This window comes from Ursus maritimus, unplaced genomic scaffold (genome assembly GCF_017311325.1).
Source record: "Ursus maritimus isolate PB19 unplaced genomic scaffold, ASM1731132v1 scaffold_5, whole genome shotgun sequence".
In the NCBI taxonomy this organism is placed as follows: domain Eukaryota; kingdom Metazoa; phylum Chordata; class Mammalia; order Carnivora; family Ursidae; genus Ursus; species Ursus maritimus.
This window is the reverse complement of record NW_024426663.1, coordinates 60,826,736-60,843,951: the sequence shown is the minus strand read 5'-3', so window position 1 is coordinate 60,843,951 and position 17,216 is coordinate 60,826,736. Positions and strand designations below refer to the sequence as shown.

At 46.0% G+C, this 17,216-nt stretch overlaps 1 protein-coding gene across 2 annotated transcripts in view; it reads right to left on the bottom strand.

Moving 5' to 3' along the window:
- ACSL6 (acyl-CoA synthetase long chain family member 6) overlaps positions 1 to 17,216 on the bottom strand; it is a 40,800-nt gene that overhangs the window by 6,226 nt on the left and 17,358 nt on the right. The window contains exons 10-19 of one of the 2 annotated variants that reach the window (XM_040622491.1): positions 17,102 to 17,179; positions 15,437 to 15,571; positions 14,895 to 15,029; positions 13,758 to 13,853; positions 12,690 to 12,762; positions 10,561 to 10,649; positions 9,462 to 9,578; positions 6,367 to 6,510; positions 4,999 to 5,100; positions 4,023 to 4,094 (exon numbers count right to left, since the gene is read on the bottom strand). In XM_040622491.1, the coding sequence (XP_040478425.1) occupies positions 4,023 to 4,094; positions 4,999 to 5,100; positions 6,367 to 6,510; positions 9,462 to 9,578; positions 10,561 to 10,649; positions 12,690 to 12,762; positions 13,758 to 13,853; positions 14,895 to 15,029; positions 15,437 to 15,571; positions 17,102 to 17,179 (1,041 nt within the window). The remainder of the gene's footprint in view (positions 1 to 4,022; positions 4,095 to 4,998; positions 5,101 to 6,366; positions 6,511 to 9,461; positions 9,579 to 10,560; positions 10,650 to 12,689; positions 12,763 to 13,757; positions 13,854 to 14,894; positions 15,030 to 15,436; positions 15,572 to 17,101; positions 17,180 to 17,216) is intronic. The other variant, XM_008698965.2, reaches the window with a different exon arrangement.

Below are 17,216 nucleotides of genomic sequence, written 5' to 3'. Positions count from 1 at the left end.
TCTGATAGAAATGGTACCACATACAGACTTTTGGTAAGCGCAAATGATCTAGCCAACCTTCTTTTGTAAACGAAATTAATCATATAATTTTAAAAGGAGAAGCAAATGCCAAGATATAGTATCTGCAGCCTGCGTTTCAGCCCATCTGAGCTCCTCACGGCCTGTAGAGAACATGGTGTAATTGGGACAAGAGTATACGTTCAGGATGGGCTCGGGGTGAGCACTTTTGAAAACCTAGCGGTGACACGCAGAAGCTCCAAACAACAAAGTACAGGGAAGAGGAATTTCACAGGCAGAGCTATGGACCGCCATTTCCATTCTCAGTAGACTACAGAAGAAAACATTATGATCTTAGGATCAAAGGACTGAACCAACACGTAAATGTCGCAGCGAGCCTAGAGGCTGACTGGGGCATCTGCTGTTCAGTGTGGCTCACTACAAAACAGTCTCTGCTTGAGGAGAGGGAGTATCGCTAAATACAGCCTTGCAGGAAGCCAAGGCCTATGGCACCCAGCTCACCGTTAATGCCCTTAGTGAGCGGATTAGAGGGGCTCTGCTGCCAGGCTGCCAGTCCCTGCTCCAGTCTGACCTACAGCTCTGGGTCTATGTGAAAATACCTCTACAAACTGCCCGAGTGACTAAAAGTCCAGTCAGTAAGTGGAAAAAATAAATGGGTCCAACCAGTTCTTTAATACTGACCTTAACTGTGGGTCCCAAACTTATAGTTTTTTTTTTTTTAGAAGTAAACCAATGTTAAAACCAATTTTCATTTTCTATAATTACATGTTCTCTAATAAAACCAAACTGTCGATTTGTGGGGAAAAAAAAGGAATGAGAATCTTTATTCTCCCTTGAGGCCTAACACAACGTGAAACTTGTTTTCCACTTTGTAATAAGCAAAAAAGTTTTTTCTTAAGATTTATCCGTTTATTTGAGAGAGAGAGTGTGTGGGCATGCACACATGGATGGGCGGAAGGGGGAGAGAATCCCCAACCAGACTCCTGCTGAGCATGGAGCTTGATCCCAGGACCCTGAGGTCATGACCTGAGCCAAAACCAAGTCAGCCGATCAACTGACTGAGCCACCCAGGCGCCTCAATAAGCAACATTTTTGTTAAGGAAGGAAACGCTAAACGTTAGCTTCCTTTCTGAAACTACACTCTTGTCACTGAAAAGTGATTCCACAGAGTTTTTTTTTAGTTTAGAAATACTGTAACATTTAAATATTGTATTGGATTAGAATACCTCAAAAGTGTTAATTTATGCTAACTCATTAAAGCACAAAACGTTTCATAATTCTGAAGAAACATGGTATTTTAAATTTTCAATGGTAATGAAATACATAATACTGCTTGGAGATAATAAACACAGAGTGAATAATTTAGGAATGAAGAGATAAAGTAAAAAAACCCACTGTCATTAGGCAAGTGCTCAATTCATTTCCTTTTTTTTTTCATTTCTGATTTAAAGGCAAATTGGTTAGGTAAGTATTCATTTCAGTGATAGGAAACACAATAACATATTTTAGTGAGAGTTTCACATCAGAATTTGAAAAATCTATCAAGTGTCAAAGTTCACTTGGTATTGCCTATACAAACTAATAAGGCATATTAGTGTCAAAAAATGGCTAAATCATGGCTAAGTATGCTGAAAAACTTCCCAGGTACCTACACATTTTAATTATTGATAGAGTTATTTTAAATGCTTCCCTATCTATTCATTAAAACATATCTTCCAAAGATCTCCATAAATTAATAATGATTGGCCTCATTCCAGGAAACTGTTTCTGGAAATTAAGTTACATTAATTTTTTATCTAATTCAGATCAACCCTGCCCAGTAAGCCTGAACTCCTAAAGCTTTTGGTGAATGATTGAAGCCTTAGGCTTGGATATCTATTTGTGTTTGCATGGGTTTCAAAAAAATTAGTGTTAAGCCTTAACTAACTGATCACTCATTTTTGAGGAAAAGGGAAAAGGACAAGCTGACAATGAACTGTGGATTAACTTAAATTATTTCTATTGATCTTTGGAACACAACTGGGAGCACACCCTCCTCAGGCATGAGGCCTGGTTTTTGCTCAACTGTGGGCAGCTGAGGGCACACACTGGTTGTGGTGGAAGATGCACAGACCAACAAAGAGGAAAATGAGAATAGAGAAAATGAAGAGGTAACACCCTTGGCGATAAAACGAGGCCTTTGGGATACCAGCACTACTTCCCAGTATTTGAGGTTACCATGGTGAGGGCAGCAGCTTAAGGGGTATGGGAAGACAAGAATATTGCTCCTCTCAGTAAAGGTCTAATTTGAGCAATGGTTAACACCTGAAACTTTACCGAAGGTCCCCTTTCAGGGTAATCATAAGAGTGGAAGGTCTTTTGCTTAGCATCAAAATGCGAAGATTCTCCATCCTGGGGCAGGTCATGCACCCCGACCCCAGCAGGGGGCGTGCCAGCCTCGGGAATCGCAAGGTAGCGGCAGGCCCTAATCTGCCTAAGCAATGCACCCAGAGCCCTTATAGCTTCCCACTCAGAGGAACATGCAGGCCCAGAACAAACGGGTCTTGGACCACCCATTTGTGGTCCCTGCTCTGCATCCTCATATGATCCAGTCACACAGCTCCCCTTAATGGAAGGACAATGAAGTCAGTTATAGCAAATTTAGAAATTTAAATAATGATGCCAGAAATGACTTTTCATTCAGAAAGATAAATATAACTTGCCTGAATGCCTCCGGTTTTATAATTCTTTAAAATGAAGATTTTATTCATCCAAGACTTTTTTTTTTTTTTTTTGCCGTAGATGCTGATAGATGAGGGTAATGCACTGTTTCCCAAACTAGATTAATATAAAGATCTATTTCAAAAGAAAACAATTCTGAAGCTATGTTTAGATTTTATCAGTTTGAAACTTAAGTAATTAAAGTCTGAATCTGTGGAAGTGGTTTCTAATCACAAATACTTGCTGTAAGAGTTTTATATTTGAAACTGGTTTAAAAATATTTTCAGGTTGAGGGTTTCAGAGGGGAGGGGGGTGGGGGGATTGGGTAGCTGGGTGATGGGTATTAAGGAGGGCACAGGATGTGATGAGCACTGGGTGTTATACGCAACTAATGAATCATTGAACACTACATCACAAACTAATGATGTACTATGCAGTGGCTAACTGAACATAATTTTTAAAAAAAGGAAAAAAATGTTTTCAGGTTATCATCAAAATGAACATACAAAATTTAAAATCTCATAAACCATGCAGATCCCTAACACTAACACTATATTTGGGAACCTTATTGGAGAAACACAATTTTATTCAAAATGACTATGTTAAAGACATGCTGGAAAATTTTTAAAAATCAGTGTTCCCATTTCTCTACTTGAAGAATTTTTCTTTTTGAATTTTTGACTGAAGAGGTTGTATAAAGGGCGTAGGTAAGTAGGACCAAGGGTGCTTCTGAACTCAGTTACAGTGAGAAACCCAGACTTGCAAAGACAAAGAGTCTCAGAGGACCACTTGCCGTGTCATCTCCCAACACATTCTGTACTTCCTCCTCTTTGTGGCAGACATGCTGGGATGACAGATCCCTAGCCCGAGGAGCACGATCTTTCCGATGTCCTAGCAAGTCAGCTTGCCTGCTGCAGCCAAGGAGACAGTCCCCATAAAAGTAAAAATAAGAGAGGACTCTGGTCTTGAGTACTGCAGGCAGCTTGGAGCCAGGCCAACCGTGTGCACACATGCTCTGCCAGTGACAGCTAGGGTAATATTTCAGCTTTATAAACGTCTGTGATTACGAGGACAACAAGCACGGTCTCACTCGACATACGACCTATTCTAGTGCAGAGCGCAGGCTGCTGCAAAGTCGGCTTGGAACAGGCCTGCAGGGGTCTGTCTGTACACAGCCTGTCCGTGGGCCGCAGCATGGCAGGGGTGGAGGGGAGTGGAGAATGTAGGTCAGGGTCACCATGGGTGAGTTTAATTTTCAGCATTGCATGAAGGGTTGTTACAAGTATGGGGAAGGTAATATTTACTTGTTCGAACGAATGGAGTCCACTCTGTTTTCCTAACTTCACCATATCTTCCAAAATGGCTTTTTTCAGCTCCTGAATTGGACCATAGGGGAGAGACGACAAGGCAAAAACACATTTCAAAATGGAGGTAGAGGAAATAGTGAGTCTTGAGCAGAGTACAACTGGTGGTTGTGCCGCCCCCCACTCCCCCACACCCCTCACTGGGGCTGACACTCCCAGGCAGCACACAGTCACCACCTCTCATCAGGCAAGCGAATGCCAGGCATGACCAAAGAAGTGACCATGAACAGGCTAAGGGACCCCTCCATTTTTTAAAGTGGCTCTCTGGTCAGCCCAGTGAGTCCCGGGGACCCTGTCACCCCCAGAAGAGCCCAGGACCCAGTGGGGGTGCTCGGGTCGGTGGGTGCTGCTGAAAAATGGACCATGAGCCTGGACGAGGTGATGCTGCGCCAGCACAGAGAGATCTTCCACAGGACCCTACACGTGCCTGAGAAGTTAAGGGCAGACGGGAGCGACTAAAGCTCTGAGCAGGAAGAAGTGAGATTTTTTTCTCAACTCCATGACTGTCTAAGTCCAGTACGTACAAAGGCCACCTCACATTTGGAAAGAGCAAGGCCAGTGAGTCAGAAGGCCTATACTCACACCTGACACTGCTGCTAACCAGTTGTGTCAGCTGTGTGGCCTTGGGTAAGCCACCTCCCTCTCTGGACTCTACTGCAAGCTGCAGGCCAGCAGGGCTGGACAAGTCTTCTGTGATGTCTCCCCTCAATAGTTCAATAGTTTACCAAACTTTCTAAGAAGACATCTGCATTCCCTCAACAACAATAACAAAAAGATGAACCTCTGGTTTAGGATTTCTCCCATTTATAAAATAAAGTTAGAAATGTCCCTACATGTTCAAATTCCACTGCTTTCCTGTGTTTCTGCCCTCCCGTTACCCAATAGCGTAAGGACGTCCAGCAACCGAGGTACAGACCTTATTTGCACAGATCTCAGCGTATGACCCTTCAATTCCTCTCTTCTGGGCCCAAATGGGCATGACTTCAGGGTCAGGCACAACAATACCCACCAAAAAGGCCTGCAATCCCGACCAAAGGAAAAACACAGTCAAGACAAAAGCTTTTAAGGTGGCTATTTGTGGTCCAGCATTAAATATAATCTCCTGGTATTCTCAGATTCCACCCTTTTCTAAAAATAAGTATATGCTTATGTTATGAAACATTTCCACCAATATAGCACACATTCTTGACTACTTATTTTCTGATACGTTTCCTTAACTTTGTAAAAAAAATTAATAAAGGGTAAGCTTAAGGAGATTAAGAATCAGTACAGTTTGATTCTCATGCCAATCTTAAATGAGTACACCTTAAAGATGCCAGTAAAGCAATTTTATGAACCTAAACACAGATATTTCTCAAGGTTTCCCACACCATTTTGAAATTGTTTTATCAATATGAAGAACTCTGTTTTAAGTTTTTTTTTTTTTTAAGATTTTATTTATTTATTCGACAGAGATAGAGACAGCCAGCGAGAGAGGGAACACAAGCAGGGGGAGTGGGAGAGGAAGAAGCAGACTCATAGGGGAGGAGCCTGATGCGGGGCTCGATCCCATAACGCCAGGATCACGCCCTGAGCCGAAGGCAGATGCTTAACCGCTGTGCCACCCAGGCGCCCCTGTTTTAAGTTCTTAAAGCATTTTCTTAAAAATAATTTAATAATATTTGCTTAATGAATGCAATGATAGCACAGAACATATTCACAGTGATCGTTCCGACTTCAAGTCTAAATGATGTTGGAAGCAGAATAAATATAAATCCTCTTCAATAATTTAATCCTAACTATGTTAACATATTAGGTTAATATATTAGCTCAATACATATATATATATATGGCTATATTATACATATGTGTGTCTGTTTATATATATAGCTATGTTATCATCAGTACCATTATTTGCAATACTATACCCATTTATCTGTACAGTTCATTTGCATATTTCAAAATCTAAAGAGCGGAAACCCTGAATCTGCTTTAGCATCTTACCTTAAAATCCCTCTAGGAAGTAGGTGGAGCCTAAGTTAAAAGTAGTGGAAATGTTCAAGCAACTACTTCAAGCAACTCATTCACCTAATTGCAGTTTATCAAACTACAAGCACGTAAGATTTCTCCTTTAAAAGGAATTTTCTCTCACGATCTAATATACAGAAGAATGCCAGTGTCTGATTGGAAATTAATGTTTACCACTACGATCAAATACCAGATACTCAGGAAATTACTCCCAAATAGCTCTAGATTTTTCAGCAGGCCCAGCCTGCGTGAGAGGGCTGAAGCAGAGGAGGCTCACCTTTAAGCTGTCCCCGTGGACATAGACTTGTGCCACAGGCTCACTCCGGATGTAGATGTTTTCAATCTTCTCAGGCGCAACATATTCTCCCTGAGCAAGTTTAAATATGTGCTTTTTCCGATCAATAATTTTAAGAGTTCCTGCCTGTGGAGTGGGACAAACAGCTTCATGAAAAGATAGAATTCTTGAGCCTAAACCCCTCACTCATCAATGCCATAGCTCCTCAGCCCTGCCCTGTCCCCCCCCCCCCCCCCCCGCAAACCCCACCTGGATCTGCTCCTCCACCTGAGGCCTCTGCTCTTACACGGCCCCCATGTGGCCAGAGATGGCCGCCATGCACCACGGGCTGATGGCTCTCGAGATCTGCGGGACTCTGAGTGCCCACTGTCCTTTCCCCTCAGCACTTACCCCACCCTCACACTCCCCACTCCTACACCTGCCACCCTCATGCCCAGCAACAAAGTGGCCTCCTTCTCAGAAGGCCCACCTACCTTCCCCTCTCACCCAGGTTGTCTCTTTTCTCACCATCTTCAAATTCACTCCCTTGAACAATGCTTAGGCCTCTCTGCCCAGCTACTGCCTCCACTCCCAAACACTGGCCTCTCCATCCCCCAGCAAACAGCAGAGCTTGGCAGAGACAGACTCCTTCCTGACAGACCAGATGGTATTAGGAATCCTCACCACTCCAGGACCTCTGCAGCAGGCAGGCCACCCCTTGGACACTGACTGCTTGTGCTCTTGACCTCTAGAACCCCCACAGACCTTCCTGACTCCCTTTGACCTTTTTGAGTTTCTCAGGAGGAACTGGTATATGCCCTTCCTTTGGTTCAACCCTTGAATGTTGTACTTTCCTCCCTTCCACTGACAATGCTCCTTGAAATCACCTCCGTTTATTTCTTCATTGGCCACACCCACGTCTGCCTAAGCTTCCAGCCAAACTCAGAATGCTTCAGAAACTAGACCGTTCCCCCTGCAGGATGCAACAGGCCGCTCAGGAAGCCCATCACTGCCCTCCTCATGCCTGTCCCAGCCCCCAAGCCCCAGACTTGGAGATGGCCTTGCTGTTTGCCTCTCCTGGAACTGCTAGCAGTCAGGCTCACTGTCCTCAACCACAAATCCCTCCCACACCCACCTCCTTCACCCATCAAAACCACTTCCTGACTGAACTTCTGCATACACTCTGCCCCTCCTCCAACTGTTTGACTGGCCAAAGCAGAGCAAAGTCTCCGTAAAAGAAAAATGAACAGGCCCTGTTTTGTTCAAAACCCAGGCTGGACTTCAGGTGCTTTCTCTACACTGGCTTCTTTGACCCTCATGGCACCCCTGACTGGGCATTGTCACCTCCGTTTCACAGATGATGAAAATGAGGGTTAGAGAATTTGGTTAATTCCTCCAAAGTCACACAGCTAGAAGGCAGGGGAACCAGGATCTGAATTAGGTCTTTCTGGATCAGAAGTTTATACCTTTTCCTTAATTTACCTAACACTCTTTCAAAACATTAACAATTAAAAAAAAAATGGACACCTACAGACCGCCTGCCCGCTGTCCTGGGCTCTAGTGTACGCGCAACACGAGGTCTCCACATCAGTTAGTTTACTTCTCCCAACACCCTGCAAGGTGGGTGGCTGCACCCAAGTTACAGGGAAGCAGTACTAGATCCAAGGTTCTGTGGAACTTCAAGATTTTTCCAATTCTGAGGCCCTCCCTCTTTAAGTAAAATAATATAAAATGAAGTGCAGAGGCTTGGAAGGGGCCTATGCAAGTGGGGGCTCTGAGCCTCGTCTTCCCTAGCCGAGGGGACGATCCGCCCTCTGCTGGCCTGCAGGCCCTGCTGCTCCCCTGGCCTCGCTCCTCCACACCTGCGGGGCCTCGGGGAGAACCGCCTACCTCACACCTCTCATGTCTCTCTACTTAGCAGGTGCTATCACTCCTGCCCTGACCATCCTCCCCACTCTCTCCTCTCCCCTCGGAACATGACTCACATCCTAAGACTCCAGTAGGCGCCTGTCCTCCTCTGCCTCTCCCCAGGCAAGCGTGGCTCTCCCCTTATGCCCATCACATTGCACATCACATGGGCATCTCTTTCCTGTGCAGAGTCCCTGGCCCAGGGCACACACCGGGGATGCACCTGTGTCTGCTACGGGAATGAGGGCTTCTCAAGGAAGGACACAGAGTCAAGCGGGGGCGAATCAGCACACCAGCCCACAGGACCACCAGAAGGTTCAGCATCATTCACATGCCCAATAAACTCCACACTTCAGAACGTCCACCCCAAACCTTAGCAACTTCACAGAGACACAGGGGACATTCCTGGGGTGGGCTGCATCAGGGAGGGGGCTCTCAGTTTCAGTAACAGAGCCATTTTCTGGTCACAGTTTTTATCTAAGCATAGCCTGTGTGCCTGGCATTGTGCCAACTGCTTTACAGGTATAACTCGTTTATTCCTCAAAACCACCGTAGAGGTAATCAGTGTTATTAGCCTCCATTTCACAAACGACAGAGTGAGGGCACAAGAAGTTGGGGGCCCCAGCCAAAGAATATCATGTAGCCTTTACTCTCTTACTCCACAAGAAAGTCAACAAGGAGCCCCAGAGAAGAATGAGGCTTTGGGCAAGTTCTCAGAGGCCCTGCTCACGGAGCCAAAGGAACTCAGACACCCTCCCACCTGGCTCCAAGCTTTTTCCACTGCTCAGTGCCACCTCTCAGCGAGGGGCCAGGGTCTGTGGGTCCCTAGGCCCTGCCTTTCTCAGACCTCCCAGAGCTAAGAGCTTCCTGCCCCTTGTACTCCACCCATTGGATTCCACAGCACTGGTAGATCTCTACTGGGAAAGGGATAAGGTAGGGAGTGGGTCTCACACTCCAGCTCTGCCCGCGCACAAAGATTCCTATCATCTTTATCAGGAGGATGGACAATAAAGCTTTGTGGGTAAGATAAGGAAGAACATCCCTATCCCCAACCCCCCTTGCGGCTGTTTCTGAATGGCGAATTATCAGAGAAGATATGGAGAAGAATTTTGCCTCAGGAGTGAGTCAGATTATACACCCTCCCACTGCGAGAATGTGTGGAGGAGTGTGGTGGCTGCAAACTTACGTACCGGCAGCCACTTCCCAATGTCCCCAGTGTGAAGCCAGCCATCGCTGTCCAGGGCTTCCTTTGTCCTGTTTGGATCTTTCAAGTAACCTTTGAACACATTTGGTCCTCTCACACATATCTGCAGGGACAAACACCGGGTTTCTGTCAGCCCACAGCATGAGGAATCCCAGTGTGGGGCTGTCAGGAGGCGTGTGTAGAAGGTATTCTATCCCTCTGGAAATTCGCAGTGGAAACAGCAGGGATGGAGACAAAGCATAGGAACAGCCACCAGCAGACTGAATGGTCTACTGCTTCTCTCAAACAGCATCTTCTGTCCTGGCCCTATTTTCTCCCTGTCCTGCCACCCCCCACCCCCCACCCCAGGCCTCGTGCTCTCCGTCCCTGCAGCATGTGCTGCTTTGTGACACTGGACGGGGTCTCCTCAGGTACTGAGGGCTAGCCGATTCCACCAGAGATGCTTGAGCCCCCTGCGTCATGACGGGCAAGTCAGCTTGCCCGTCTGCTCCCGTGGAGTGAACAAGTACGGGTCAGCTCTATCCCCCTCTTCTGGCCTAACTGCAAATGGTCCTGCTTCTGCTGGGACACATACACAGTAGCAGGCCACATCAGTCAGGGAAGAAATGGATTTTTTTTTAAAGTTTGGGAATTTCTTTTCTTTCTTTTTCTCTTTCTTTTCTTTCTTTCCCTTTCTTTTTTTTTTTTTTTTTTTTTAAGATTTATTTGTTTTAGAGAGAGAGCATGAGCAGGGGGAGAGGGAGAGAGAGAATCTCAACCGACCCCCCCTTCCCTGAGTGCAGAGCCCAACTCGGGGCTCAATCCCAGGACCCTGAGCTCATGACCTGGATGCTTAACTGACTGACCCACCCAGGTGCTGCAAAAGTCTGGGAATTTCAAATTTAGATTTAGACCAGCCTAGTCTCAACCTTGGGGGCTGGTTGTTTCATAAGCAAGAGAGGAAATGCTGAATTCAATGGAGTCAAATTAATCGGTAATTTGAAGTGATTTTACAGGGAGGGTGAAAGGAAGACAATTCCTTTTTTTTTCTTTTACTCACTATATGTGGCATCCAGAGACATAAATGGCTAAGGTCCTAAATTTACCTCTCCCTCTCCTTTGCAGGTCCAATAGTTCAGTTCCTCGACATCGATGAGCTTGATATGATTACAGGGCAGAGGTGCTCCTACGTGCCCTAGAACACCGAAGCAATATGGCATTTGTCAGTGTCCAGATCAATTTCAGCACTGAAGATGCTCTGGGCCGTGTAAAATCCCTTCAGTATCGAAGTGGGGGATTACGGAAGGAGAGCAATAAATCCTTAGATATGCATTTGTCACAGGAAACCACTGATGATTTTTAAAAGTTCTGGCAAAAAGACAGGCCGACCTCTGCTGGGCCTTTGTTTTACATCTGATTCTTTAAAAAGCTAAACAGGCACACCTGGCCCAGTACCAACTGCACAGGGTCTGTAGAGGGGGCTACTACCCACACCAATCACACCATCAGGATCTTTCCAATAGGGCCCATATTAAACATTTTCCCCCATTGTCAGACCCTTAGTTTTGGATCATAAAATACCATCGCTGTTACTTTTCCAGCAGTCACCAGACTGTTGGTTAATGCGCATAGTAACCATCTAGAAATCTTGTGAAAATTTAGAGTCTGATGAAGCCTGATTGTCTCCACACATTATAGATACCCAGGTGATGCTGATGCTTCTGGTCCACATACTACACTTAGAGTAACAAAGGAATAGAAGACAAGGATGAGATAGCTCGTCCCTGAAAAATAGGACTTCAAATGTTCTTGCTTATATATATTCCAACCACACAATTACATCTAAGTAATTTTTCTAGTAATTATGGTTTGTTAGCACAATTTACTGGCAAGGTGGAGGATGGCTGAGCAGGTGCTGGCCAAGGTCCTGAAAGAAAAGTGAGGCACGAAGATGAAAACTGAGGTTGTGACACTCCAGTTTCTCTTTTAAATAAGAGGCTGCCAATTTTTACAATATTGTACAAAGATATCTATCCTCTCATACTCAACAGCCTTTGCAAGTTTTTATAGTAAGGATGACTTAAAAAGGCAAAATCTCAAAAATCTTACATAGGAAAATTTGGGGATGACATTAAGAGGGAAGAAAGTGTCCAAAAGAGGGAAGAAAGTGTCCAGAAAGAAGGGGATCCATGTGAATGATCAGTAAATATGATGGCAGCAGAGAAAAAAGTTACTGATCCAGGACTTTGGAAGACAGTCCTTGTAGTAAATTTTCCAGGGATAGAGAGAGCAAAGAATTTATACACGAGATAGGCTTTATTCAGCTAGAGTTTGAAGAGAAGAAACTCAGACAAAAATGCTTCTGTCCTTGACGTGGTCAAATATGACTTCAATATGGAATCCACTTATCATGTTTCTGCTGACTGCCTCAAGGTGTTCTGAAAATAGCATTACATTACTGTGCATATTTCTTTTCCATGGGTATCACCCTGAGTTTTCTAGTGTATAGTTGAGCAAACTTGAGCTTGAAGAGTGGCCCCAGGCTCACAGAGGAAGTTAGTATCTTGAAGGACTCTTTTGCTCAGTGTTTTTCAGATTTGTCCAGTGTCTGGTGTAAATTTGGTGATGGGCAATATATGAGCTACCTACTGCTTCCTCCTTGCCCTGAAAGACGAGTCTCTTCAGAATGAGGGCATGGACAGGAGCTGCTCCTTCCCGAGGATGCTGCTGCCTTCTAGACAGTAACATCATAGGAGACCCCAGGTCCCAAAAGGTCTCAGAAATGACTCTTTAAGAAAGAGTGCTGTGGTACTATGAACTTGCCCTTCTTTCCTAAATCATATCCAATTCACAGCCTGCTTCTTTCATTCTAAAATAGGTTCTAACCTACAAAATCCAACATACTGATATCTACTGATATTAAAAGCATTTTCCACCTGAAACTATATTCTGTGATCTATTGCTGCTGCTGCTTCTTTTTTTTTTTTAAATATATGACTTCTAGTTATCTATAAAAGAAATGGGAAAATACAAAATATATTTGGAAATCACAAAAATATGTAGCAAAGAGAATAACATCTGTTATACCACAACCCAGACATAACCACCATTAGCGTTTTTCTTCTTTTTCTGTCGCTTTTTTTCCCCTAAGTACCCCTGTAAATTTGCTTTCCATAAAGAAGTTTTAGATCAGCAGTGCCCCATGAAGCATTCCCACATCTCCAGCCCATCCTACCTGAGGTCCAGTCCCCGGGTGTGGTGAAGGTACATCCAGCCGTACACTCAGTTTGGCCATAACCTTCATAAACCTCCAAACGAGAAACAAAACCACGCTGTAAAATACATGCTCCTACAGCTGACTGGCTGCCCTTTTCAGCTGGCTAACCTCCCACTGAGCAGCTGGCTGTTCTGTGCTGGGGACAGTGGGAGGGAAGGTAGGTCACTCCAGGTGAAACTGAACACACGCAACAGGTGTGGCTCCTTGGCTTGGAAGAAGTGCTATTTTTACTGCAGACACTTAAGGAGATAAAGTTATGTGGTTTTGGGGTAAAGATTTCTGACCTATTTTCAACTATTGACTGTATTTTTCATTTGGATGATAGATATGAGTGACAAATATTTTAAAACCTACCGTACATTTTACTTTTACTCTGTAAGATCGTCCCCTCCAGAGCCCCACGTGTTTGCAGGAATATACCATGTGAGACATCCTGCCTTTAGGAGTGGCCAGGCCATGTTGATAATGAATAGGAGGACAGTGAAGGGAGCACTGGCTTCTAAAGAGCATGTATATTTATGAAATAGATGTGCCTACTTTACATAAAACATGTGAGCCACAGCCCAGCATAGGTAGGAACTTACTAGATATTAACTGAATGGATAAATGAAGGAATGAATATTTTAAGAGATGACAAAACCTATTGAATCAAATAACAAAACACCAATGGGCTTTCATCCCCCTCTTCAGTGCTCCTTTTCCAGGTTGGGAGTGATTCTGCAGGACGGAGAGTGCAGAGATGCTGGCACAGGTGTGGCATGGGTTCTCCAGCACGACCATGACCCATGTAGAGTTTAACTGACCCCCCTTCCCAGAGTGGGTACGCCTGGACTTCGCAGAATGTCGCAAGATCATCTCGGCTTTCACTGACTCTGAGCCTTTTTCATCCTCAGAGGAGGGAGCTTTTGTCCCACTAAAATCCTGCCCCCAGGATCCTTCTCTCTCCAGTAGAGGGTGTAGTGGGTTTCCTGCTCTGCCCTGACGCAAGTCCCATTGCCCCGAGGGAAAGCCGCAGAACGGCTATACCTGGCACCCCAGAGCCGCCCGGAGGAATCCCAGCACAGTTGGTGATGCGGGGGCCGCTCCAGTGACAATCATCCGCACACACCCACCAAGACTGGCCTGTTGGGAAGAGAAAAGAACCTGCCAAAGTTTGTGCTGCTGGAGATGGTGGCTAGCCCATGTGGGCCTCATCCAAGGTCGACATTCAACAGTTGGACCCTACCTGGCCCGAGGGTAGGGATAAAGGAGAAGGCTTGAGGCTGTGAGCTGAAGAAGTCCCTTCTCCTTTCAAACGAATTAACCCAATCAGCTTTGCAACTCGACCCACAATATGGCCAACTCCTCTGTGTCTTTGGAGGTAAGTGCCATTAATCTGTGTACTATTCTATAGTTTTGGCTTTCCCTTCCTTAAAATGCGCAGCTTTTCCCTCACTCTCCCATCATTTGCAAGCAGCCAAAACAATTACTTAGGACAATTTCTCCCCACTTCCATCGTAATGGCATAGCCTTTTCTCATTTATAAATCAATACCATGCTCTGCTCTATTTACTATGCACAGCAGAGGACAAAGGATTCTTCAAGCACTTTGCTTCTGTAAGTTGAGCCAAGAGAATTTAAATATTAATTGTCTTAGCTAAAAATAGAGTAGTAAGAAAAAAATAAGTAACGCTACTAATTAGCTGCAAATTCCTTGGGTAATACAGAGCTTGAAAACTTACGTGGGGATACAGAAGTGAGTAATTCATGATTGGTCCAGTCTGGAAGAGGCTGAAGGGACAGGAAATAGGAAGGGAAAGGAAGATTCTTGGCCTCCTGACTAGAACCTACTGCTGCTGGAAAGCCAGCATGGCCAGGACTAAAGGTTGGGGCAAGAGAAACTTTAGGCCGTAGGAGCTCCTGATGGACCTGACCACCCAAGGGCAAAGTTGCCCCAATGTCTATGGAGACCAAGGGACCTACTTTCCAGAAGTCCTTGCTGGTTGCCTCTTGGCAAGTACCACACACATCCGAATAATAAAAATGAGTCCTTTAATATTTCAATGGTAGCTGAAACTTTGATTTCATGAGCAAATGAGTTATTTTATAAGATTAGAGGCCACTGGAATAAGCTTCTCAAATTCTTCTCTAATGCCACTTGGGAGTCACTTGTTCATTTCTTACCTGAATCTTATTAAAGAAGAGTTCATCCCAGATACTATCATTCCTGATGATTCCACTCCGGACCTCAGCCTGTTTACGCTTTGCTGCAAACTCCAGGAGCCAGCGCTTTAATGGTGTGTCTGCCTGGCTGAAGATCTGAGGAACAGAAGTTGGAACGAGCTGTCGGGCCTGCGTGCACTACCTCTAGACAGACACCACCCCCAAGCCCCCCAGGACGGAGACCCAGCCTGACCAACAGAGAAGCCATGCTCCATTTTGCCTCTGCAGGAGATCAGTGGATGTGTGACACCCAGCTAAAGGTTAACCAGTGTCTGGTCATGTTGTGGGGATAGAAATTCCTGAAGAAAAAATATCTTTAAATAGGGTTTTAGGGAATTGGAAAAAAACAGGAGAAGGAAGGTGAGAGCAAAGGAATACAAGAGAGAAGGCAACTTCTAGGACCTGAGGGAGGGGGCGTGGCAAGCCCGCCTAGGGCTCCAGACCCTGTCCGGACAAGCAGATACCCCACCTCAGCCTGGTCAGAGACTCCTTATGGGGCTTACCTTGTCATACATCCGGTTCAGCAATCGAGGGACCACAGGGAAGATGGTGGGGCGCAGAGCCTTCATGTCATCTGAGAGGAGACGGATGTCTCCCTGGAAGAAGCCAACACGTCCCCCATGGCAGTAGACAACAGACTGGAGGGAGAGGAGAGGAAGGGAGGAGTCCCTCAGGGTGGTCACTCCTGGCTGCAGTCCAAAGCTCTGCCCTACATGGAGGGCGCCCATGACCCCCTAACCCAGCTCTGGCTGCTGCCATGAGACACTCAAGAATACCATCTGGGATGCCCCCCTTCCCACTAAGTCCCACTCAGGCATGGGGTGAAGCAGCAGGAGACGGAGTGGGATCCTGGGCCTTTGGGAGATGCCAGGGCAGCCAGTCTCATTGGTGTCTACTCCATGCTCGACTCCCAAGCCCTGAGCAAGGACCTCCCTGGGGACTCGGGTCTCTGAGCTGTACTGCACCCTATCAACAGGTCTGCTCCAGGTCTGTGGAATTCCCCCAGGGACACCTCAGCAACTCTGGAAGGGTGTGCAGGGCCCATGAGTCCTGTGAGACATTGTTAATGTTGGCTGTGCATGTTGTTCGGTGGGGGACCAATTCGGGGGGGGGGGCTGGCTGGTTCTTAATGGGTTTAGGAATATGTTTGGGGCCTAACACATGCTCCTTTCTTTAACGCTCATAGCAACGCTACAAGTGAGGCAGCATTTCTATCTCCATTTTACAGGCGAGGGATGCAAAACTCAGAGAGGGAAAGGGACTTGCCCAGAATCACAAAACTAGTTCATAGTAATGAACTATGGCATTCTAATCCAGGTCTGAAAAGCTGGAAAGCATGCCCTAATATAACCAGCTCTCCCCCAAGCAAGATGGGAGAGGCTTAGAAGACACAGCTTAGGGGAGCCTGGGTGACTCCACCAGTTAAGCATCTGCGTTTGGCTCAGGTCATGATCACAGGGTCCTGGGATGGAGCCCCACATAGGACACCCTGCTCAGTGGGGAGTCTGCGTCTCCCTCTCCCTCTCCCTCTGCCACTCCCCCTGCTTGTGCTCTCTTGTTCTCTCTCTCTCAAATAAATAAATAAATAAAATTAAAAAAAGAAATATACAGCTTATTCATAAGCTGGTTCCCTGAATGACACATGCATGGAAAATTCTTTGTTCCCACAAACTTATATGGACTCCCCCTACTCCCTCTGCACCCCCACAAGGCCTGTCTCAGGGCTAATCATAATGCCAGTCCCATCTCCAGAGCAAGGGGTCATGGCAGTTTGATTCCCCAACTCCACTGTCTTGTTTTCCTTTCCGGGAGTTCATGAGTTCTGTAAGTTATGGTATATAAGTGTCGTGGCATAAGTGGAACCATAGTGCATGGAGTGTGAAGGCAAAAATGCTTCTGCAAAGCTGTGATCCTCTCTGAGCACGGTCCATCCGCTGGGGCTTCTCTCTGCTGAGGTACACCCACAGGTAAGACAAGGCAGGCCTGGGGTCATCCCTGGAATCTCCCCAGGAGGGATAGGTCGGGAGGCCAAGGTCCCCCGACCCCTGTGGTACCTTCCAAGGACAGGGCAGTTTAGTTCTACTTCACGGCACCAGAGACAAAGTGACACCTTGCTAGGGTTCTGGGTTCTGGGCACAGACCGTGCCTCCCTGGAGCCAGGGCCTTACCTGCACCATTCGCTCAAACATGTGTGCTAAAGGCAAATAGGAAACGTGCACATCCGCACAAGTGGGAGCCCACTGACTCTGTAAGAAAACAGAAGGAGCCCAGGCAAGGCCCGGT